Here is a 25845-nt window from a genome sequence, read left to right on the forward strand (position 1 = left end):
GGTCCAGGTTGAGGTTGATGGTGGGATGGAAATTGTTGAAATCATGGTGGAATTCCTCAAGGGCTTCTTTTCCATGGGTCCAGATGATGAAGATGTCATCAATGTAGCACAAGTAGAGTAGGGGCATTAGGGGACGAGAGCTGAGGAAGTGTTGTTCTAAGTCAGCCATAAAAATGTTGGCATACTGTGGGGCCATGCAGGTACCCATAGCAGTGCCGCTGATCTGAAGGTATACATTGTCCCCAAATGTAAAATAGTTATGGGTAAGGACAAAGTCACAAAGTTCAGCCACCAGGTTAGCCGTGACATTATCGGGGATAGTGTTCTTGACGGCTTGTAGTCCATCTTTGTGTGGAATGTTGGTGTAGAGGGCTTCTACATCCACGGTGGCCAGGATGGTGTTTTCAGGAAGATCACCAATGGATTGTAGTTTCCTCAGGAAGTCAGTGGTGTCTTGAAGATAGCTAGAAGTGCTGGTAGCGTAGGGCCTGAGGAAGGAGTCTACATAGCCAGACAATCCTGCTGTCAGGGTGCCAATGCCTGAGATGATGGGGCATCCAGGATTTCCAGGTTTATGGATCTTGGGTAGCAGATAGAATACCCCAGGTCGGGGTTCCAGGGGTGTGTCTGTGCGGATTTCTTCTTGTGCTTTTTCAGGGAGTTTCTTGAGCAAATGGTGTAGTTTCTTTTGGTAACCCTCAGTGGGATCAGAGGGTAATGGCTTGTAGAAAGTGGTGTTGGACAGCTGCTGAGCAGCCTCTTGTTCATATTTCGACCTATTCATGATGACGACAGCAACTCCTTTGTCAGCCTTTTTGATTATGATGTCAGAGTTGTTTCTGAGGCTGTGGATGGCATTGTGTTTTGCACGGCTGAGGTTATGGGGCAAGTGATGCTGCTTTTCCACAATTTCAGCCCGTGCACGTCGGCGGAAGCACTCTATGTAGAAGTCCAGTCTGCTGTTTCAACCTTCAGGAGGAGTCCACCCAGAATCCTTCTCTTTGTAGTCTTGGTAGGAAGGTCTCTGTGGGTCAGCAAGGGAGCAAGTCCCAAAATGGGATTTGCAGCGTGCTGCCACTGGAGGCCGCTGGCGGAAATTCCTGAGCCATCAGTGTAATATCACTCACCACTGACTGAACTTGGCTTTGCCTCAGTGTGTGTCAGTGTAATTGTCAAAAATGCCAGCCTGAACACCGAGCAGCACTGATTCCGAAACTGTGGTTTGCTTTTGTTTTACAAGCAATCAGCCCTGAGCGCACCCTCCTTGTCAGCATGTCCCTGGAGGGCACATCATCCTTGCTGTGCACAGATCCACTTTCCTCCCTGTGGGACAATGCAGCGCTAGGCTGGGTAGATCCAGGGCTGGATCAATTTGGGATTTAATAATTTGGGTTATGGAAGTGCCTCGAGGGTCCCAGTACCAATTGAGGACCCCTACTGCATTGGGCACCACATAGATGCTGAGATTGAAGTGGGGAAGGGGAAATTGCACTGAGTGTTGCAGAAACCCCTGGTGAGATTGGGCCCACATTGTGCCAGGCACCGTACAAACACTGAGATGGGGGAGGAGGGCATTGCAGATTGTTGTGTGGGCTCCAGCACAGATTGGGGTCCCGTTGTGCTGGGTGCTGCACAGACACAGAGTGAGACAGTCCCTGCCCCAAAGAGCTTGCAAAGGTTTGTGCATGTGAATATTGTTACTTGTATGCATCGCTGGGTTTGGTGGGAAAGCCCACTGGGGACACTGCTTGCACATCATAGTGAGTGTGTTAGATTCAGTGTGAAGAGCCCATTAGGGATGTGTTGGGTTAAGCAAGAAGGCCCCCTTGGGGATGCTGCTCGCGAGTTGTTGGGGATGTGCTGGGATTGGTGGGAAGGCCCCATTGGGGATGCTGCTCATGTGTCATCAAGGCCATGTTGGGATCAGTGGAAAGGCCCTGTTTGGGACATGGTAGGTTGAGTGGGAAGAGCCCCACCACGGAGGTGGCAGGCTGGGCAGAAATGGCCCATTGAGGATGCTGCTCACACATGAGGCAGTTGCAGTGAGTTTGTCAGGATGGTTTCCTTTGGGGACGCTGCTCATGTACATACGTCTTTTCCAGGTTGGACCTTATCTTAGGGGAACTCATAGGAATTAGGACGAGGCACCAGCCTGAGGATCTCCATGCCCTGTGTAACCTGCTGGCCCATCGCAGGCTTCCCGTAGCGTCCAGGTACTGCACGTGTCCCAGGTTCCTAGTGAGCTGCCGGCTGCATCCAGGTCCCTGGCCTGTACGTGAAATCCTGGCCCCTAGTCGACATGGGATGTCGCTTCTCTGCCCTGCACTCACTTTCCCCTCAAGCTGATATATTGTGGCTTTTCTCTGTCTTTGCTGCTGTTTCCCCACTGGTTCCTGTTTCAGAGTTTACCCCGAAGAGAACGTGGAGTGATAACCTGCTCCTCTCCCTTCCCCCCACTCCAGGCTTGGTCCTTTGTTGACAGGTTTAAACCGTGGGAGAGGAAATGTTCATGCCGACATGGTCACAATGTGACCATCTCACTGGTCTCGGGGGGAACATGTGAGGCACACAGGCGGGGAGTTAACTATAGAACAGTCAGCTAGTTGTGGCTGGCGTGGTCAACTAGTTAGCTCATGCATGCTAGCAAGAGCCATTTACATCAGTTTTCAGGATGCTTCCAGGTGCAAATATCGCTTGTGAACAGTTTAGCGATAGTGTGCTGGAGCATGTTTGAGTCTTTGCTGGCTTCACTTGTCACTTTCTGCCACCGTCCTGCCCACCAGGGAAGGTACAAAGCTGACAGGAGCCTGCTGTCTGTGCCTGCAGATGCACGAGCTCAGGGGCTGTTGGTCCCCATTCCACGCTCCAAGGTGGTGGGCATGGATCATGTGGTTAATGTTACCGAGGTGGGGAAGAGGGTGCCGACTTTGTGGTGGGGAAGAGTGTGCCCAAACTCCTCCCTGTCTCATCAGCTTGGCCCCCCAGCTGGCTGCGCTGCCACCCTCCTATGAAGTCACAAACTGGTCACCCAGAGGGACTGTCAAAAGCTCAGGGGAGAATGTTATATGGACCCCTCCCCCTGCCCCCAACCTGTCTCAGTGTTCTGTGCCCCATGGACCCTGCTTCCCACCTGATGCTCATCTCTGGATCCTGTGCCTTGCGGACCTCACTTCCACCCTACCCACTTCTGGGTCCTGTGCCCTACAGACCCCACTCACCCCACCGTGTCTCACAGCCCATGGACCCCTGTCTGCCCCACAGACCCGGCCGTTGGCTCCAGCATGCACAGCTCAGCCAGGCTGCCCATGGTTTATTTTGACATTTTTAATGAATCTGTTAAAACTTCAATTAAAAACCTGAAACAAACCATAAAGTTCCTGCTGTTACCTACCAAAACGGCTGCTGTCCTGATGGGCTCCTCCCCCTGGGGCTGTCTGTGGTTTTGAGTCTCAAGGCACTCCTGTCAGTAATGCACTTTGACATGTGCAGCACATACTGATGTACTGCTGAAACCTCTCTGGAGCGGACAGTGGTTTCCTCTTTCTGCAGAGCACCGCAGGCGCCTAGGAGACACGATAGATAATATGGCTTGGGGACTGGCAGTGCCTGATGCGGCCCATAAGATGGTGCTAAAGTAGCCCGGAAAAGGAGGCCTGTCTCTGATCCCTGCCTGCCATAATGGGGTTAACACTGGGGCTAATCCTGGCTCTTGTTGACTCTCTTCAGGAGCAATTTGGGAATTGAGGAATATCTGGCCAGAGTTTGTGCTGGTTCCTGAGCAGGGGAAGAACTGGGGAGACAAGCTGCAGCTCAGGGTCACTGCTCTCTCTATGACAGGTTTCAGAGTAACAGCCGTGTTAGTCTGTATTCGCAAAAAGAAAAGGAGTACTTGTGGCACCTTAGAGACTAACCAATTTATTTGAGCATAAGCTTTCGTGAGCTACAGCTCACTTCATCGGATGCATACTGTGGAAAGTGTAGAAGATCTTTTTATATACACACAAAGCATGAAAAAATACCTCCTCCCACCCCACTCTCCTGCTGGTAATAGCTTATCTAAAGTGATCACTCTCCTTACAATGTGTATGATAATCAAGTTGGGCCATTTCCAGCACAAATCCAGGTTTTCTCACCCCCCCCCCGCCTCACCCCCCCCACACAAACCCACTCTTCTGCTGGTACATGGCAGAGGGGCATTGCTGGCACATGATGGCATAGATCACATGTGATGGTGTCCCCTGAATAGATATGTGGGCACAGTTGGCACAGTTGGCAACGGGCTTTGTTGCAAGGATAGGTTCCTGGGTTAGTGGTTCTGTTGTGTGGTATGTGGTTGCTGGTGAGTATTTGCTTCAGGTTGGGGGGCTGTCTGTAGGCAAGGACTGGCCTGTCTCCCAAGCCCCCAACTAAAACCCCTCCAACGCATTATTAAGGATCTACAGACTATCCTGAAGGATGACCCAACACTCTCACAAATCTTGGGAGACAGGCCAGTCCTTGCCTACAGACAGCCCCCATCCTGAAGCAAATACTCACCAGCAACCACATACCACACAACAGAACCATTAACCCAGGAACCTATCCTTGCAACAAAGCCCGTTGCCAACTGTGCCCACATATCTATTCAGAGGACACCATCACAGGGCCTAATAACATCAGCCACACTATCAGAGGCTCGTTCACCTGCACATCCACCAATGTGATCTATACCATCATGTGCCAGCAATGCCCCTCTGCCATGTACATTGGTCAAACTGGACAGTCTCTACGTAAAAGAATAAATGGACACAAATCAGATGTCAAGAATTATAACATTCATAAACCAGTCGGAGAACACTTCAATCTCTCTGGTCACGTGATTACAGACATGAAAGTTGCGATATTACAACAAAAAAACTTCAAATCCAGACTCCAGCGAGAAACTGTTGAATTGGAATTCATTTGCAAATTGGATACAATTAACTTAGGCTTGTATAGAGACTGGGAGTGGCTAAGTCATTATGCAAGGTAACCTATTTCCCCTTGTTTTTTCCTACCTCCCCCCCACTTCAGACGTTCTTGTTAAATCCTGGATTTGTGCTGAAAATGGCCCACCTTGATTATCATACACATTGTAAGGAGAGTGGTCACTTTAGATAAGCTATTACCAGCAGAAGAGTGGGTTTGTGTGTGGGGGGAGAGGCGGGGGGGGGGTGTGTGTGAGAATACCTGGATTTGTGCTGGAAATGGCCCAACTTGATTATCATACACACTGTAAGGAGAGTGATCACTTTAGATAAGCTATTACCAGCAGGAGAGTGGGGTGGGAGGAGGTATTTTTTCATGCTTTGTGTGTATATAAAAAGATCTTCTACACTTTCCACAGTATGCATCCGATGAAGTGAGCTGTAGCTCACGAAAGCTTATGCTCAAATAAATTGGTTAGTCTCTAAGGTGCCACAAGTACTCCTTTTCTTTTTGCTCTCTCTATGACTTTCTTGTCTAAAGTTGCCCCCCATTGATACCACAGCTCAGCATTGTTCCTGATAACACTGCTGGGAATGTGGGTTGAGACAGCTCCAGGGGGCTGCCAGTGTTTTAGCCACTCTGTCACCTGGCCTTACACGGTACGAGAGGGAGGTCTGCCAGCCAAAGTAAAGGTGCAAGCTCTTGTTTCTATTCCAGCAGCACACAGAGGTGTAACCCCTAGGTGGGAAACAGGATAACTCACTCTTTCCTGCCTGAAAGCACCTGTAGACCATTGCTCCTTACATTGCTCAGCCACATTGGTTGGTAAATGTGTTTTAGAAAACAAACAATCTCTGTCTCAGGTGAGAATGGTTATTAATTTTTATTAGCAATAAAATGCACAAGAAAATATAAACCTCTGTGAAAGTGCAACATAAGAGTCATACGAAATAACCTTTTCAAGCAGGAGCAAATGCTATAAAGCGCTAGACTATAAAGTGATTGCCCCTGGTAGGAGAGGGGACTCCTGCTGGGCTTTGGGTGGCTGTGGAGTTTCTTATGCTGCTTCACCCCACTGATCTCCTTACATTGCTAATGTGTCTGTGTTCATGCTATTGCAGCATCATTTTCTCCTGGAGTGTTCCCGCATCCCTGAGACATGCAGAGTCCCTGACACTTGCCATTCCTGGATCCTTTCCTCACAGCTGGAGAAGATTGCACAGAATGGCAGCCCTGAGTCATCTTTATCTGCCCATAGGTATCCTTCCTAAGACTGGGCAAACAGCCAGTGAGCATCATCCCTGTTCACCCCAGGGGCAGGCAGGAGGGAGTCACCAGCAGGGGCTCCTTTGCTCAGCACAGGCTGAAGCCTGTTTGCATTTGTCAATGAAATACAAACACAGTCTGAACTGGGAGCAAAGTCACTGTTGCCTGGGCTAGAAGCCGATGCTTCTACTGCTAGGGGCCTGAGCAGAGTGACCCTGCCTCATGGGACGAGGGACAGAGAAGGGAATGGTGCAGGGTGTTCTCTCAGTACCGCTCAGTTTGGCTAGAGAACACGGACTAGTCTCGCAGCAAAAAGCTTCGCTGAACTGTTAATGCAGGAGAGCAATTGCTGGAAGCGGAGAAGTCTGGGGAGGCTGCGCCAAGACACCTTGATTGAGGGGCTGGAGGGGGGCACAAATGCAGAAAGTGTTATGGCTCCACAGAGCTCACCCTCTCAGACAGGATGGGTCTGATGCACCAGGGGCTGTCGCCCTACCAAGCAGCATGGGGATTGCCCCTTGCCGTTATTTGGGTGTGTGTGTTGGGGGCAGTGGGAGTTGGGGGAGATGCGTGTGTTTGGGGGAGGTGGGGGGCTGTCAGGAGTGTGTGTGTTTGGGGGAGGTTATGTAGGGCTGGGTGTGTGTTTGGTTGTGAGTATCTCAGCAAGGACTTGAACTGGAAGAGAAAAGTGATTGGCCGGTGGGGCAGGGGCTGTTTTTCTTCTGTGTTTGTACAGTACCTTGCTTGATGCGGGCCTCGTCCATGGTTAGAGCTCCTAGATGCTACAGTCAGAAAAATAATGGGGCTATCATTGTAAGCATAAGGGGTGCAGAGAGCAGGGAGGGTGTTGGAGGAGTGAGCACTGGGCTGAGAGTCAGAGACTCTGATCCAAGCAGAGCCGGCTCTAGGTTTTTTGCTGCCCCAAGCGCAAAAAAAATAAAAATAAAACGGAGTGCCGCCGAAGCAAAAAAAAAAAAAAAGGGGGGGGGTCAGAGGGGAGCAGAGTTCTGCCCCTTGAAAAGTGCCGCCCCAAGCATGAGCTTGGTTTTCTAGTGCCTAGAGCCGGCCCTGGATCCAAGCACTGGTTTTGCGGGAGGTCGGTGAGTCCCTTTGTTGTGTGCAGCCAGTATGTACCGGGGCTGTTACATTGCAGCATTGGCCTGCCCTGCTGCAGGACCTGGCCCCGTCTGTCCCAGCCAGACTAATGTCCTCAGTAGGAAACCTCCAGACTCTGTTGTTATGATGGTCTGAAGCCCCTGAAATTGCAGCCTCGCTGCATTGACTGAAACGGCTCAGCACTTGGCACCTGGTAACTGACTTAAGGGAAAGAACGGACCCATGGCCTGCTTGGAAACCACGTGTACAACCTCTGGCACCTGCACCTAGGATCCACAGAGATTCGACGATTGCACCAGCCTGTCAGAAATCTGTTACTGTTTCTTCCCAGCTCATTCTGAGTCTCACAGCTCCTGGACTCCTGCTTGTGGTGAGCTGCACAGGAGGCTGGGTAACCACAGGTGTCTGGCTGTGTCTGGCTATGATTATAGTGATTCCTTGTCTCCCCTTCCCTGCCCCTGGGGGAGCGTTTCACCCCTTGCCACCCTTCTCCCCTTCCTTGCCCCTTGGGGAAGGGTTTCCCCCTTGCAGCCCCGTCTCCCCTTCCTTGCCCCCTTGGGGAGCTGTTTGCCCCTTGCAGTCTCAGCTCCCCCAGACCCCTTTGGGGAGGGGTTCGCCCCTTGCAGCCCCATCTCCCCCCTAGAGCCCTGAGTAGGAGGCCTCAGTGGTCTCCGACCAGGTGGAATCCTTGCGCTGGCTCGGTGTCTGTATGTGTCTGTGCAGGAACTCACGGCTCACACAGCCCACGCGGCCCAGCAGCTCCAAGAACTTGTTGCGGAACTTGATGCCAAGAAAGGCGTAGAGCAGGGGGTTGAGGCAGCAGTGGAAGTAGCCTAGGCTGGCAGTGACAGACATGGTGATGTCCAGGCTGGCCTCCCTGCCACAGTCCCGCCCCACCACCTGCAGGTCAATCAGCGTGTTTGCCAGCAGGGCCAGGTGGTAGGGTGTCCAGCACAAAAAGAAAACGACCACCACCGTCAGGATGACCCGCATGGCCTTGTGCTTGTGGAAGCCCTGGGAGCGCAGCAGAGTGTGGATAATGCAGGTGTAGCAGTACAGCATGGCTGCCAGAGGCAGGAAGAAGCCCAACATGTGGTAGCAGATGCGCAGGGCCGTTTTCCAGTACAGGGAGGTGTTGATGGAGAAGTTGTGGGAGCACAAAGTGGTGTTGAGGCGATAGTCCTTCTTGACTTCCAGGTACAGGAAATCCGGCATGGTCAAGAGGATGCAGACGCCCCAGACCACCAGGCAGCTGGCCACCATCAGATGAGACTTGTTCCTCTTGTACATGTGCACGGCGTGGACGATGGAGAGGTACCGGTCGAAGCTGATGCACACCAGGAAGAAGATGCTGGAGTAGAAATTGATCTTGAAGATGGAGCCGACCAGTTTGCAGGTGCCCATGCTGAAGACCCAGCCGTGCACAGCCTGCACTGCCCAGAAGGGGAGTGTCACCACCAGCAGTACGTCGGCGAGTGCCAGGTTGAGGATGAACACGTCGGTCCCAGCCAGGGGCCTCTTGCACTGCAGTAGCACAGCCATCACCATGCAGTTCCCGCATAGCCCCAGCGGGAACAGCAGGCTGTAGAGGACTGGCAGGAAGACCCTGTCAAAGGCCTGGATACTCTTGGAGGTGCAGGGTGGGACAGAGCAGCAGGTGTCACTCTCGTTGTAGTAGTCAGGGTAGAAGCTGGTGTTCTCCATCAGGTAGGAGACATCATCTCCACTGAAGATAATCTAGACAGCAAAGGGGACATGTGAAAATCAAAGGGTTATTCTCACTCTGCACCCCTGGTTACTCTGTTACTGGGTGGGGATGTCTTGGGCTGCCTACAGCAGCTTTCTTCTCTGCAACTGGTCTGCGAGGGGTAGGACCCTTTAGGGCTGCAGCCTTTGGGATACTCAGGATACTTAGGATATTTTGGGATACTCAGCTTATTCCCTGGGAACACTGGGAAAAAGTGAAATCTGCAGTGCTCCTGGTGTACAAGTACCACTTAACATTATCTGTGCAATGACGTCCAATTGATCAGACAGTGGACTGGGAGCAGGACTCCTGGGTTCTATTTCCAGTCTGCCATTGACTTCCTGCTGGACCTTGGGCAAATCAAATCCCCCTCTGTCAGCTTCTGCTTCCCCTACTGCCCTTTCCCTGCCTTGCTGTGAAGCTTGTAAGTTCTTTGGGGCAGCAACCATCTCACTCGGTGCAGTGCCTGGTTGCCCCCATCTCTGTCAGGGCCTCTTGCTGCTACCATAACATTACCCCTGTCAGTGTAAGAATCCCACTTGCAGTGTTAGGGGAATGAACTATTCACAGAGAGATGTTTGCATTCAGTCTCAGGTGTGTGCCCAGTAAGGTGTTCAAATTACATGCTGGATGTAATGACACAAAGCATGTTGTGTAATAGCCCACTTTGGATGGGCTATTACCAGTAGGAGAGTGAGTTTGTGGTGGGGGGGGGCGGAGGGTGAGAAAACCTGGATTTGTGCTGGAAATGGCCCAACTTGATGATCACTTTAGATAAGCTATTACCAGCAGGAGAGTGGGGTGGGAGGAGGTATTGTTTCATGGTCTCTGTGTATATAATGTCTTCTGCAGTTTCCACAGTATGCATCCAATGAAGTGAGCTGTAGCTCACGAAAGCTCATGCTCAAATAAATTGGTTAGTCTCTAAGGTGCCACAAGTACTCCTTTTCTTTCTGCGAATACAGACTAACACAGCTGTTACTCTGAAACATGTTGTTATTGTGTTTATTATTTTTCCAGGGCCACAGAGCCTGCAGGGGGTGGGGAGGCCAGCAATGTAATTCTAATTGTGTGACTAGTGTGGAAGAGGGTAAGAATTGCTTGGGTGGGGGTTGGGAAAGGGTTACAGGGAGAGAGGGTTAAGGGGCTGTAAACTCAGGGGCCAGTCCTGCTCTCAGTGGGAGTTTGGCCAGTGGTGTCGCTGTGAGTTGGATGGGTTCCTTGAGACAGGGTAAAGTGTTTTTCTGATGGAACGGTTGCTGTCAAAAATGCAGTTTCATTAAAATCTAAAGGTGTCGCAGGAACCTGTTGATTTCCATGAATTATTTTTGACAGGAAAAAGTCTAAATATTTTGATTCTTGTATTAAAATATTACATAGGCGTATAATATTTAATATGTTAATATCATACAAACCATGCTGACGGTCCCAAATGGATTTTTTCATAAATTTTTGTTTAATAAGAAATGGTGACATTTCAGCTTTTGGTTCAGATTCAGAAAGTCAGACGGTTCTGCAAAATGGAAATTCCGGTTGCAAAGGTGATGGAAAACCAGCCCCTGGGGAGCATCTAAATGCTGCCCACTTTAAATTGGTTGCATTATGCGCATGCATGCACGCACACGCGTGCCCCAGGGGCAGTGGAGGGCATAATCTGTGCTGTTGCCTTGTGTTTGTCTAAACGAGGTGGTATTTTCTTTTCTATAGACACAAAGAGATGTTAGCACCCAGCATTCCCAGTGAGAGCAGGACAGAATTCTCTCCCATTGCCTCATCTCCAGTTGAGATCTGGGGAGAGTTCCCATCCCTGCCCCTGTGAGAGCCAGGCAGTTCTTACCCCACTAGCTGCTCTCTTGCCCCGCTGGGAACTGCTGCGTGCAGAGCACTTTGGAAAATCTGACCCCAGATGTTTGTTTTTCTCTCAGCTGGTGAGGTTGGGCAGTCGCTGCTCTGGCGCATGGTGTGAAAACCAGCAGCTTGTGCTCTTCCCCAGGATTAGTCAAGTCTGCATTGACTTTGATGGCTCAGATCCCAGTGATTTAACTTCTCAGAATGACACTTCCTCTTAAAGCCGAGTCACTGAGGGAAGCGATTATTAATGATGGGACCAGGTCCTGGATGGACTCTGTAGCCAAGCTCTCCTCCTTCAGGGTGCTGTTTGTCACTGACCTTTGCATCCCAGAACTGTACACTCCATTCCCCTCTAAATCACCCCATGTCAGTAACACGGAGCCCTGAATGGTTTCAGAGTAACAGCTGTGTTCGTCTGTATTTGCAAAAAGAAAAGGAGTACTTGTGGCACCTTAGAGACTAACCAATTTATTTGAGCATGAGCTTTCGTGAGCTACATCCGATGAAGTGAGCTGTAGCTCACGAAAGCTCATGCTCAAATAAATTGGTTAGTCTCTAAGGTGCCACAAGTACTCCTTTTCTTTTTGGAGCCCTGAATGCTTCCCCCCCTGCACATTTGGTTTCAGTGGGAGAGGCAATGTCCTTATTCGCCACACACTTCAACAAATTCCCTCTTTAACTGCAGGTTTCAGAGTAGCCGCCGTGTTAGTCTGGATTTAAACTTGGAGAGTGGTCAGTTTGGACGAGCTATTACCAGCAGGAGAGTGAGTCTGTGTGTGGTATGGGGGTGGGTTTTTGGAGGGGGGTGAGGGAGTGAGAGAACCTGGATTTGTGCAGGAAATGGCCTAACTTCATTATCATGCACATTGTGTAAAGAGTTGTCACTTTGGATGGGCTATCACCAGCAGGAGAGTGAATTTGTGTGGGGGGGTGGAGGGTGAGAAAACCTGGATTTGTGCTGGAAATGGCCTAACCTGACGATTACTTTAGATAAGCTATTACCAGCAGGACAGTGGGGTGGGAGGAGGTATTGTTTCATATTCTCTGTGTATATATAAAGTCTGCTGCAGTTTCCACGGTATGTATCTGATGAAGTGAGCTGTAGCTCACGAAAGCTCATGCTCAAATAAATTGGTTAGTCTCTAAGGTGCCACAAGTACTCCTTTTCTTTTTGCGAATACAGACTAACACGGCTGTTACTCTGAAACGTGTTAGTCTGTATTCGCAAAAAGAAAAGGAGTACTTGTGGCACCTTAGAGACTAACAGATTTATTTGAGCATAAGCTTTCCTGAGCTACAGCTCACTTCATCGGATGCATTCCATGGACAATACAGTGGGGAGATTTATATACATAGAGAACATGAAACAATGGGTGTTACCATACACACTGTAAGGAGAGTGATCACTTAAGATGAGCTATTATCTTTAACTGCAGGACCCCCAAGCCTCCAGGCACCCTGCAGAACATCCCTGGGCTGGATTAACTATTATTGTCTTGACACAGCCTGATACCTGACCCAAATCAGCAGATCTCTTTACTGCCCCCCACCCCCACAGAGATGCTGCTCAGTCCTGCTCCCCCCGCCATGGTTTGAGTTCAGTCCTAGCTGTCTCTCCTTTCTGATGAGTGTGCAGGGTCACCCCAAAGCCCGGGTGCTGTGTTTATAACTCCAGAGAGTTTCTCTTGGCTCATAATGAGCCCAGGTTACAGCCCGTGTCTCTTACGCAGTGTCCCCGAGTGTGCAAAGCATTCCCTGGGAGAATGAGCTGGAAGCAGAAGGTGAGGGAATACCCTGCTTGGCGGGAATGCTGGTGCTGCCTGAGTTGGGTTGCAGAGAGCTGTGTGTCTTTGCAGAAATACCTGCTTTTATTGCTATTAAAGAGCAATGTGCATGTCTGGGTATAATAGTCTGACGCCAAATCGCCACGGGGACACGTTGCGGCAGATACCCTGCAAGGTGGAGGCTGCAGGAATGTAAAAGCCCAGGTTGTTCTGCTGGCATTGGGACCGTCATTCATTTGCATGGCTCGTGGTGCCTGCCCAGCAGTTAATGTTTATTATTATGTCAGTGCGATGGGAGAGCCTTCACTTAGCCTTTGCATTCGTGCAGCCGCGGGCATTTCATCCGGCAGGAACTAATGCAAATACAGTGCTCCTGAAAGGTACCGGATTGAGAGCCCTGGGTTTATCTGCAACCTGGCCGGTGGCAGCACAAGCGCCCCTCCCAGCCCTGTCCTCCCATACGTTTGACCCGTAAGATGGGAAAGAGAATGCTGAATCCAAAGCCCTTTAGTCCACGGTGCCTCTGTCAAGGAGTGCTGGTATGCTAGCCTGGGGTTCAGTTCCCAGCTCTGCCACACAGCCTCCCTTTGTGCCCTTGGACTTGTCGCTTTTCAAACGCACCTAAGTGCTATCGGAGTCGGATGTCTCACTGACTTTACCAGCAAGGATGTACGTGGCCCCAAGCGCAGTCCTTGCGCTGCCTCGCAGCCCGGGGGTGAGCCGTACTGAAGCTGTGTCTTGTGCTTGGTTAAGGCACTTTCAGATATTCCGAACATCTACAATTCAAACTGCCCATAGCTAAAGTGATTTCCTTTCTAGACTGGGGTCATTTTACCTACTGTGGTTGAACTTTAGAGGTTCATCTGCTTTGAGTTACAGAGAATGAGTTAAATTCATTTTTTGAAGGATTGAGAAATTTAATTTCTCATTTCATAATTCAGAAACAGCAAAGGGATTTTCCTCAAACTTTCAAAAAGCAAAACAAAACAAAAAACCACCCCAAATTTGATCTGACAACAAGCATAGAAAATTTCAGCCTGAAAGGAAACTTTCTCACAAGTCAGTGAAAAATGGGGTTAAAATCTTTGCTTTTTCTCCCATTTATGCCTTTCTTTAACTTTAACTTCTCTGTTCAGATATATCAGTAGCTCAAAATTAATGTTAAGAAGAATGAAATTAATTAAGAACATTTTTCTTCTATATATGAATGTTAATATTTCCAACCACGCCAAGGATACATGGTTTTAAAGGATTTCATTCACTTTTGTAATAACCTTAATTTGGGATATTTTCAAAAGTTAATTCCAACACTTAATTGACCCGTCTGTGTGATCAAATCTTGATTAGATTAGATTAGATTATCTACTCTAGGTGCTTATATTTTGTTATTTATCTGAAGATAAGGATTTTAAATATAAGTTTTCACTTTTGTAATTAGCCTTTTTTGAATGAATCTTACTGATAACTTGACATAACACAACATTTCTGACACAAGTGTCTCCCCTAGTACAAGCCCCTCCAAATTCCTTTCAATTTTAAATTGCCCCCTGTCCCCCCCCCCATTTGTAAATAAAATAAAGACCTTCCCAATGATTTTATCAAATGGAAACTCACCCAGTCAGTCATAGCTGGGGATGTGGCACCTTCCTAGCATAAAGTGCTGGATGTGTCGGGCTCCTGAGAGAACTGAAGTGGTCTTTGATTCTGCGTAGACTTCAAGTATCTGTGGTTTGAAGTTTGAGTGACACAGTCTCTTTTTCTCGGAGTGGCTGGAAGGAAGCAGCATACTCATTCTCAGTGTCTCCGCTGTTCAGTGACAGATGCAGACGAGCTCAGAAGTGACCATCCAGAGAGCTGGGGTTTCTGCCCTGCTCTGTGATGCATACCCTGGCAGAGATGGGCCGCTGCTCCTTGTGCCATAGCATGCCTGGGATAAGAACTGCCAGGGTGGATTGTTAGCATTGCTAAAGTGCTTTCAAGCTCTTGGGTAGTTGGTGCTGGACATAGCATTTGTAGTGCTCGGAAAGATTGCTGGATTGATGGTCAAGAAGCATGGGGGCTTTCTCTCCACCACAGAGGAATAAGATGGACAGCAGCCCATGTAAATTCCAATTGCACTGGCCCAGAGATTCCAAGGGTTGGCCATCCTCAAAAGTAAAATTTACAGACCCAAAGAGTGAGATTCAAGGCCAAAGAGTGAGACTTTCCAGGTGGTGTGTTAGTCATTGCTTAACACAGGGTCTCTCCTCTTTGGTCCTTGGTGACATCCAGTAGTCCAGGTATTTAATCCAACCAGCACTTAATAGTTTGTTTTAAAATGTACACTGCTTAATATTGCATATGCAACACTTAAATGTCCTAATTCAGTCTAAAGTCTAGGGCACGTGAGTATTCTCTATGCAAAGCAAACTAGGACAGCTCCCAACAACACAGCATATATTTGAAAGAAGAAGTCTTGACTGCTATCCGGACAATGAAGGGCCATGAATTTGTCCAGTGTGGTTCTAATTTTGAACTGTATTTTGCAGAACCTGCAAACTTTCAATCAAGTCCTCCTCATTTTTTGGGCAAACTCATATTTTTTTTGACTGTCAAGTATTCAGACACGCACAAAAAAAGCCCTCACATCTCTCATGAGCATATAGAACGCGAGCCTGTAATCTCCATGGATACTACAGAACAAAAGCTTGGGAAGCGGCTTTCCAAGCTCTAAGCCCCATGGGTGAGGCCCTGGATATATTGTTGTCTATTTCAGCACCTGAGTAAAAATATTTTAAAACTTTATATGTTTTCTCAAAATGAGTGAGAGAAGCTTAGGAATGTGTATGAGAGTGAGATAGCGTGCTAATGAGGGAGACTCACCCAAAATGTGAGACTTAACATGTCTGCTGGCCCCCAGAAGTGTCCCTTCCTAGTCTAGAAACCCACCCATATACAAGTGTATATATATGCCAAGATTCCAATCTTAAGTTTCAAAAAGTAATAGAAGCTTCTCTGATAAGCAAGCTTTATATGTCTTTTAGGGTTAACCGGGCCAAGCCCTAAGGATCTTTTGCTTATGCTTAGTAATTCTTGCCCCTCAGAGTCCAAGCACCATAAAAGGTATAGTTTCTCCTTGTTTAGGGTTTTTTGTTCCTTCCCCCCAGTTCTGCTTCAAGTTGCAAATTCAACAGTTGGGAGGAATTCAGTTGCGCATCTCCTCTCATGGGGCCCAGGGGAAAGAGAGCAGTTGACAAAGTCTTTTGTCCTCTGATGTTCCACAATTGTTTGTTTGTTGAAGGGATTTCTTTAGTTGAGCAGGAGATAACACCTACTGTGGCTGTGACTGGATCCCCGGGGTACAACCTGGAACTGTGGGACTACTGTGCTCACTTACCTCTCCAGCCTGGTTTGTCTCACACAATGCTATGCCAGTGATAAGCAGATTACCTCCAGGTGCTGTAATCACTCAGCCATCAGCATGTGGAGCCCCACACCCAGCTAAATTGCATGAATGCTTCCTGAGCCACTCATTAGCCATGCAGAGAGAGGCACCAGCAAATCCCCCCAGTCTCCAGCCTCGCACCCCAGAAATATACTGTCTTATACTGCTCAAGACTTCCTTGGACAGTGCAAGCTCATTCATTAGTTCCCCACTCTGACAAAGAATAGTGGACGTAAAACAGTCCTTGTTAACCTCAGCTGAGATTTCCCAAGCACTTCAACAAAAACACACTGTTTTAGGTAAAATATAAAACAGATTTATTAACTACAGAAAGATGGATTTGAAGCAATTATATATAGCAGGCATAGAGTTCAGAGTTGGTTACATAAGAAATAAGAAGAAACTCGCAGCCTAAGATGTTACAGGCAACTCACAGATCTCAATACTTAGGGCACATCTACATGTGCAAAGTGACAGCGCCGGCAGTTGCAGCGCCGCTCAGAGAGCACCGAAGAAAAACTGCTGTTGTGTGTTCACACTGACAGCTGCCTGTGCAATAGCGTGTTCAGACTTGTGGCACTTGCGGAGCCATTGGGAGCACTGCACTCTGGGCAGCTATCCCACAGAGCACCTCTTTCTCTTTTGCCGCTAAGACTTGTGGGAAGGCGGAAGGGGTCGCGCGACATCCTGGGTCCTGTCCCGGTGCCCCGTGATGCATTGCTTCGCATCCCAGCAATCCCTGTGCTTCCTTCCACATTTGGTGCCATCTTTCAACGGTTTGTGTACTGCGCGCCCTGCCCTGCCTCTTTCTGGCTGCAGGAACGGATCCCAAGCTGTTGACCAGAATGCTGCTCGCACTGACCAACACGTCACGAGTGGCAGTGGAGTTATTCCTTAAACTACAAAGACAAGAGGAGTGAGACATTGATCTCACCATGCATACTAGCTACAACACGAGAATGCTTGTGGCATTCACAGAGGTGCTGACCACAGTGGAGTGCCACTTTTGGGCTCAGGAAACAAGCACCGAATGGTGGGATCACATTGTGGTGCACGTCTGGGATGATGAGCAGTGGCTGCAGAACTTTCACTTGAGGAAAGCCACATTCATGGGACTGTGTGATGAGCTCGCCCCAGCCCTGCAGCGCAAGGACACGAGAATGAGAGCTGCCCTGTAGCTGGAGAAGCGTGTGCTGATTGCATTCTGGAAGCTGGCTACTCCAGACTGCTACCAATCGGTCATTAACCAGTTCGGAGTGGGAAGGTCGACTGTTGGAGTCGTGTTGATGGAAGGGTACAGGGCCATTAATAGAATCCTGTTCCAAAAGACCGTGACTCTGGGCAACATGCGTGAGATTTTGGATGGCTTTGCACAAATGGGTTTCCCTAACTGCAGAGGGGCGATAGATGGCACGCACATTCCAATTCTGGCACCAGATCACCTAGCCACCGTGTACATTAAACGCAAGGGGTATTTCTCAATGGTTTTCCAGGTGCTTGTGGATCACCCTGGGCATTTCACAGACATTAATGTAGGCTGGTCCAGAAAGGTGCATGATGCATGCATCTTTCGGAACACTGGCCTGTTCAAGAAGCTGCAAATAGGAACTTTCTTCCTGGACCAGAAGATCACTGTAAGGGAAGTCGAAATGCCCACTGTGATCCTGGGAGACCCCGCCTACCCCTTAATGCCATGGCTTATGAAGCCATACACGGGGCAACTTGACAGCAGCAAGGAGTGGTTCAACAACAGGCTGAGCAAGTGCGGAATGACTGTGGAGTGTGCATTTGGCCGTTTAAAAGCCCGCTGGTGATGCCTCTATGGGAAGCTGGACAAGGCCGATGACAATATTCCTATGCATATAGCCGCATGCTGTATGCTCCATAACATTTGTTAAGGGAAGGGTGAAAGCTTCACTCAGGGCTGGACTGCAGATGCTCAGTGCCTGGAGGCTGAGTTTGAACAGCCAAAGTCCAGGGCTATTAGAGGGTCACAGCACAGGGCCATAAGGATCAGGGATGCTTTGAGGCAGCAATTTGAAGCTGAAAGCCACTAATATTTGTTGCTATGCTCGGGATTGCAGTGCTTGTAATGCTAGGAGGTGATTGGTGCACATGATGCAAGAAGGGGCCTTAACATAATTGTATGTTGCTTTGCAGTGCTCTTTTTGCTTTCACTTAATAGAATAAAGATTGATTTCAAACGAACACAATTCTTTTATTGAAAGACAACAACCAGAGGAGAGAGTCAAACGAAAAAAATCATCAGTGGGATGGGGGAATGGAAGGTCTCAGGAGGAGGAGGGGTCCCAGGACGGCTATAGATTTGTGTATGTCCAGGGATTATACCCAACCTTCTCCCTTGGAGTACGATGCAGTGAGTGCTATACTTCAGCAGGGCCAAACTGCAGATGGATGGGTGCTGAGTGCAGTGGGTAGTGGGAGTCCACACTGCTGGACTGTGAGGAGGGAGGAATGGAATGCTGCAGGTAGAGAGTAGAGCCAGGAGGTTGATAAGAGTGTGTTGGCAGTGTGTGTGTGTGGGGGGGGGGGGCACATCGGAAAGAGTTTTGTGACAGTGGCTGCAGGGGAGGGTGGGTGCAGAGCTGCTTGGTTTGAAGAGCTAGTATTGCCCGGAGCGTGTCTGCTTGGCACTCCATAACCGTTAAGAGCCGCTCCATGGTTTCTTTCTGGTGTGCCATGTTCTCCTTTTGTTCCCTCTTCTCGCTGTCCCCCCACTCCTTCAATTCCTTTTTCTCAGTGGTGGAGTGCATCATAACCTCACGCATAAAGTCCTCCTTAGTTCTTCTTGGACGCTTCCTAATTCTTCGCAACCGTTCTGCCGCCGATAACAAAGAGGGAGGTTGTGCTCCCAAGGTCATCTCTGTGAAGTTTAAATGCAACATTTTACAGAAGCAGTATTGTTTGCAACACAGACAACACTGTTTCAGTGCTTTAAAACACGGCCAGTACTCACACACCTGTCACTAACTGGCTGACCTCAGGAAACCACACATAAACCACAAGACCCCCCAAATGGTGAGTGGCCACAGGGGCAGGGTAAATCACTGTTCCCGGACCCTGCTGTACACTGGGCACATGGCTCTTTGGCACTTGGGAAGAGCAAGCACTGTAAGGTGGGCCTGATAATCATTCCTGTCCCCACACTTTCCACAGGAGGTGATCATTATGGAAGATATCTCGCTGCTGACGGTGAGCAGGGAATCAAGGGAGGGTCTTCTCCAAGCCTGCAGCTTCCACCCTGGCCCCTATGCGGCTAGCCTGTGTGCAGCAATGGTCCTCGCCCCGCTCCATGACATCACAGTGGCATGGGAAAGTTACCGTTAATGGGTCAAGAAACAAAGCAGCTCTGCTGAGGAACCTGCGGCAGCAGATTGCCCAGTATCTCCATGAAAGTTTCCTGGAGATCTCTGAGGGAGATTCCCATGAAGTGAGGGAGTGTATCAACATCCTGTTCCACTGCTCAAACTAGGCATGAGGTGGGAGACAAGCCTACTTTCTGCAACCCTCCTGTCCCCAACAACTCTCTTCAGCAATTCCCAAAATCAGATCCACTTACCATGGGCCTCCTCTCCTGTTTGCGCTTCACCAAGATCCAACTGCTGTGGTTGGCTAGGCTCCTCCGGGGTAGAAAAGAGCTCCTGACCGCATGCATCTCTGGCCTCTGAATCATCCTCTTTCTCTGGTTTCCCCTCCCCCTCTTCATCCAAGATTGCCTCCTCCTGGCTTGGTCCACTCTCGACTGGCATGTGTGCCAACGAAGTATCCACAGGGACCTTTACAGTGGAGGTGGGGTCACCACCAAGTATCTCGTCCAGCTCTTTGTAGAACCAGCAGCTCATGGGTGCAGCACTGGAGTGGCGGTTTGCCTCCCACACCTTGTGGTAGGTGTTCCGCAGCTCCTTCAGTTTGATCCTGCACTGCAGTATGTTCCGGTCATAGCCCTTTTCTATCATGCATATAGAAATCTGTCCATAGCTATCATAATTCCGATGGCTGGGACTGGACAGCCTCTTCTCCCCAAATGCCGATGAGATCCAGCAGCTTGGCGTTGCTCCAATGCCTGGTGCATGGATCAGGCATGGCCACCTGGAAAGATGCACTGAGACCACTGCACACATCACCAAGCAAACAGGAAGGGGACTTTCAAATTTGCAAAGGAATGTCCGAGGTGGGGCTGACGGTCGGTCACCTGAGGGCAGGGCAGTAGAGTTCAAACCGATGACCAGAGAGGTGAGAACAGGCATTGTGGGACGCCTCCTGGAGGCCAATCGCAGCGCTGTAATCACCACGGTGTCTACACTGGCACCACAGCACTGTAGCGCCGGTGCAGAAAGCTCTACGCCTCTCAGCGAGGTGGTTTTTTAAGGCACTGCATCTCTGGAGTTTCTGCGCAGTAAGTGGCTTGGCAGTGTGTACACCTCGGGAGTTACAGTGCTGAAAGCTGCTTTACTGCGCAGAAACTTGCCAGTGTAGACAGGGCCTTAGGCTGAACTGCCTTCCAGCCTGGGACCAATCTCTCTAGTTCAAAGTCTTTGTCTTCCAGACAATCTTCCAAGTGTTGAGATGGTGGGGAGAGAGGGGCCAAGTGATGATGTCACTGTTCCTCTTTTATTCTTTCTTCCAGCTTCTAGAAAGATCCTTGTTGTGACGTGGGGGGTCAGGCAGTCCCCATTGTGTACATGCCCTCTCTAAGGAGCCTGTGGGAGAATGGATTCTTCATAATGGGCCATCAATACCTGTCTGGCCAGTGATGGTTGCCCCTTTGTCGCTCCTGAAAGGCCAGCTGTGGGCGTTGCTCAACCTCACAACGTATTTGAGCCACCAATGTGAGGGGGTGTAAAAAGGCTAATGCAGTCCTATGATGCATCAGGTGAGGTATTTCCAGTAGAAACAGGGAAGTGTTAGCACTGTTATACAAGGCTCTGGTAAGACCTCGTGTGGAATAATGTGTGCAATTCTGATCTCCCATATTTAAGAAAAATTAATTCAAACTGGAACAGGTGCAGAGAAAGGGCTACTAGGATGATCCGAGGAATGGAAAACCTACCTCATGAGAGGAGATTCAAAGAGCTTGGCTTGTTTAGCCTAATCAAATGAAGGCTGAGGGGAGATATGATTGCTCTCTATAAATACATCAGAGGGATAAATATCAGGGACAGAGAGGAGTTATTTAAGTTAAGTGCCAATGCGGACACAAGAACAAAAGGATATAAACCGGCCATCACCAAGGGTATGTCTACACTACGAAATTAGGTCGAATTTATAGAAGTCGATTTTTAGAAAGCAATTTTATACAGTTGATTGTGTGTGTCCCCACTAAGCACATTAAGTCGGCAGAGTGCATCCACAGTACCAAGGCTAGTGTCCACTTTCAGAGCGTTGCACTGTGGGTAGCTATCCCACAGTTCCCGCAGTCTCCGCTGCCCATTGGAATTCTGGGTTAAGCTCCCAATGCCTGATGGGGCAAAAATATTGTCACAGGTGGTTTTGGGTACATGTCATCAGTCGCCCCTCCCTCCATGAAAGCAACGTCAGACAATTGTTTTGTGCCTTTTTTCCGCGCAGATGCCATACTGCTTTCAGCAGACGGAGCAGTAGGACTGCTAACTGTCGTCATCGAACCACCACTTCCACTGCCACTCTGCTCTCCTGCTCTTGTCTCTATAGCAAATTTCTCCATGTTGTCTGTCATGGGCTCCTGCTTCTGCTGCAGCTCTGCTCTCTTGCTCTCATGAATCCACCTCGCAGGTCGTCAGCCACCGCTTCCACTGCCACTGTGCTCTCCTGCTCTCCTGGTGGTCTTGCAGGGCCACTTCCGCTGCCACTCTGCTTGGTGGCTCTTGTCTCGCCATAACATGGCAAACGTGCAACCCGCTCTGCTGTTGTGTCCTGGCAGCAGACGGTGCAGTAGGTCTGCAAACCATTGTCATTGGACTACCACTGCCACTCTGCTCTCCTGCTCTCCTGTAGACGCCATACCACTGCAAGCATGGAGCCCGCTCAGATCACTGCGGCAGTTATGGGCATTGTAAACACCTCGCGCATTATCATGCAGTATATGCAGAACCAGAACCTGCAAAAGCAGGTGAGGAGGCGTTGGCAGCGCGGTGACGAGAGTGATGAGGACATGGACACAGACTTCTCTCAAAGCACAGTCCCCGACAATTTGGCCATCCTGGTGGCAATGGGGCAGGCTCATGCCATGGAACGCTGATTCTGGGCCCATGAAACAAGCACATACTGGTGGGACCGCATAGTTTTGCAGGTCTGGGATGATTTCCAGTGGCTGCGAAACTTTCGCATGCGTAAGGGCGCTTTCATGGAGCTTTGTGACGTGCTTTCCCCTGCCCTGAAATGCAAGAATACCAAGATGAGAGCAGCCCTCACAGTTCACGAGCGAGTGGTGATAGACCTCTGGAAGCTTGCAACGCCAGACAGCTACCGGTCAGTCGGGAATCAATTTGGAGTGGGCAAATCTACTGTGGGGGCTGCTGTGATCCAAGTAGCTAACGCAATCACTGAGCTGCTGCTATCAAGGGTAGTGACTCTGGGAAATGTGCAGGTCATAGTGGATGGCTTTGCTGCAGTGGGATTCCCTAAACTGTGGTGGGGTGATAGAGAGAACGCATATTCCTATCTTGGGAATGGACCACCAAGCCGGCGAGTACATAAACCTAAAGGGGTACTTTTCAAAGGTGCTGCAAGCACTGGTGGATCACAAGGGACATTTCACCAACATCAACATGGGATGGCTGGGAAAGGTACATGACGCTCATATCTTCAGGAACTCTGGTCTGTATGAACAGCTGCAGCAGGGGACTTACTTTCCAGACCAGAAAATAACCATTGGGGATGTTGAAATGCCTATAGTTATCCTTGGGGACCCAGCCTACCCCTTAATGCCATGGCTTATGAAGCCATACACAGGCACCCTGGACAGTAGTAAGGAGCAGTTCATCTATAGGCTGAGCAAGTGCAGAATGGTGGTAGAATGTGCATTTGGACATTTAAAAGCTCACTGGCGCAGTTTACTGACTAGGTTAGACCTCAGTGAAACCAATATTCCCATTGTTATTACTGCTTGCTGTGTGCTCCACAATATCTGTGAGAGTAAGAGGAAGACGTTTATAGTGGGGTGGGAAGTCGATGCAAATCACCTGGCCGCTGATTACACGCAGCCAGACACCAGAGCAGTTAGAAGAGCACAGCAGGGTGCGCTGCGTATCAGAGAAGCTTTGAAAACCAGTTTTATGGCTGACCAGGCTACAGTGTGACAGTTCTGTTTGTTTCTCCTTGGTGAAAACCTGCCCCCTCGGTTCACTCTACTTCCCTGTAAGCCAACTGCCCTTCCCTCCCGCCTTCGATCACCACTTGCTGAGGCAATAAAGTAATTGCCTAGGGAGGTGGTGGAATCTCCTTCCTTGGAAGTTTTTAAGGTCAGGCTTGACAAAGCCCTGGCTGGGATGATTTAACTGGGAATTGGTCCTGCTTCGAGCAGGGGGTTGGACTAGATGACTTTCAGGGGTCCCTTCCAACCCTGATATTCTATGATTCTATGATTCTATGATTCATTGTTGTTTCAAATTCATGCATTCTTTATTAATTCGTCACACAAATAGGGGGATAACTGCCAAGGTAGCCCAGGAGGGGTGCAGAAGGAGGGAAGCACTGGCTGGGATGGTGGATGAGGGGAGGAGGGAAGTTCAAGGCCACACTTCAAAACTTACTGAATGCCAGCCTTCTGTTGCTTGGGCAGTCCTCTGGGGTGGAGTGGTTGGGTGCCCGGAGGGTCCCCACTCCCCTGCATTCTTGGACATGTGGGTGAGGAGGCTATGGAACTTGGGGAGGAGGGCAGTTGATTACACAGGGGCTGCAGTGGTGCTCTGTGCCTTTCCTGAACCTCACCCATACGCTGGAGCATATCACTTTGATCCTCCAGTATCCTCAGCATTGCATCCTGCAGCTTTCATCATGCTGCTGCCACCTCTTCTGTTGCTCCAGCCATCTATCCTCTCACACGTCCCTCCTGTCCTCGCATTCATTTTGTGCTTTCCTGGACTCTGCCATTGTCTGCCTCCACGCATTCTTCTGGGCTCTTTCAGTTTGTGTGGACAGCATGAGCTCAGAGAATATTTCATCGTGAGTGCGTTTTTTTCACCTTCTTATCTGCACTAGCCTCTGGGACGGAGATGCTAGTCGCAGTGTTGAAACATTTGCAACTGCGGGAGGAAAAAAAGGGAGATTAAAATTGAAAAAGACACCTTGGCCATTTAAACCAGGTGACCATGAATGATATCACTTGCCTGAGGATAACACAGAGAGATAAAGAATGGATGTTGCTAGAATGCCAGCAAACACCGGGACCACATGCTGCCATGCTTTCTTATGCAAGGATTCCAGACTACGTGCTACTGGCCTGCTGTGGTAAAGTGTCCTACCATGGAGGACACAATAAGGCTGCCCTCCCAGAAACCTTTTGCAAAGGCTGTGGGAGGACCTCCAGGATAATTTCATTGAGATGTCCCTGGAGGATTTCCGCCCCCATCCCCAGACACGTTAACAGACTTTTCCAGTAGCTGTACTGGCCATGAATGCATCCCAAGTCTTCAGGGCAAATTAATCATTAAACACACTTGCTTTTAAACTGTGTATTATATTTACAAAGGTACACTCACCGGAGCTGCCTGGTCCACCTTCAAGGTCCGGGAGCCCGGCTTGGGAGGGTATTGGATCCCAGGGTGATAAACGGTTCCTGGCTGTCAGGGAGAACGGTTTCTCCTCTTGCCTGGTGTGCGCTATCTTCAACCTCCCCCTCCCCATCGTCTTCCTCGTCCCCAAAATCCTCATCCCTGTTGCGTGAGACTCCCCCCTTGCAGGAGTCCACGTACAGGGGTGGGGCAGTGGTAGGAGCACCCCCTAGAATTGCATGCAGCTCATCATAGAAGCGATATGTCTGGGGCTCTGACCCCAAGCAGGTGTTTGCCTCTTGGGTTTTTTGGTAGGCTTGCCTACACTCCTTAAGTTTCACGTGGCACTGCTGCAGGTCCCTGTGATAGTCTCTGTCCTTCATGCCCTTGGAGACTTTTTTCAAATATTTTGGAATTTTGTCTTTTGGAACGGAGTTCTGATAGCACGGATTCGTCTCCCCATATAGCGATCAGATCCAGTACCTCCTGTTCGGTCCATGCTGGAGCTCTTTTGCGATTCTGGGACTCCATGGTCACCTCTGCTGATGAGCTCTGTATGGTCACCTCTGCTGATGAGCTTGCCACACTGGCCAAACAGGAAATGAAATTCAAAAGTTCACTGGGCTTTTCCTATCTACCTGGCCAGTGCATCCGAGTTCAGAGTGCTGTCCAGAACGGTCACAGTGGAGCACTGTGGGATAGCTCCCAGAGGCCAATACCGTCAAATTGCATCCACACTAACCCAAATTTGACTCGGTGATGTTGATTTCAGCGCTAATCCCCTCGCGAGGGAGGAGTACAGAAATTGATTTTAAGAGCCCATTAAGTCGACAAAAATGGCTTTGTTGTGTGGATGGGTGCAGGGTTAAATCGATCTAACACTGCTAAATTCTACCTAAACTCATAGTGTTAGACCAGGACTATGTTTTGGTTTGAAATTAGACAAAGGTTTCTAACCATCGGAGGAGTGAAATTCTGGAACAGCCTCCCAAGGGGAGC

At 49.4% G+C, this 25845-nt stretch overlaps 1 protein-coding gene across 1 annotated transcript; it reads right to left on the bottom strand.

Moving 5' to 3' along the window:
• Positions 1 to 7968: 7968 nt before the first annotated feature.
• CXCR3 (C-X-C motif chemokine receptor 3) lies at positions 7969 to 14389 on the bottom strand. Its single transcript, XM_077841498.1, has 2 exons — positions 14326 to 14389; positions 7969 to 9066 (listed from the first exon to the last, which is right to left on the bottom strand). The coding sequence occupies exons 1-2, from the start codon at positions 14335 to 14337 to the stop codon at positions 7969 to 7971; spliced, it is 1110 nt and encodes a 369-aa protein (XP_077697624.1). The 5' UTR covers positions 14338 to 14389.
• Between the last annotated feature and the right edge of the window lie 11456 nt (positions 14390 to 25845).

The sequence above is a fragment of the Eretmochelys imbricata genome, chromosome 24, assembly GCF_965152235.1.
Source record: "Eretmochelys imbricata isolate rEreImb1 chromosome 24, rEreImb1.hap1, whole genome shotgun sequence".
In the NCBI taxonomy this organism is placed as follows: domain Eukaryota; kingdom Metazoa; phylum Chordata; order Testudines; family Cheloniidae; genus Eretmochelys; species Eretmochelys imbricata.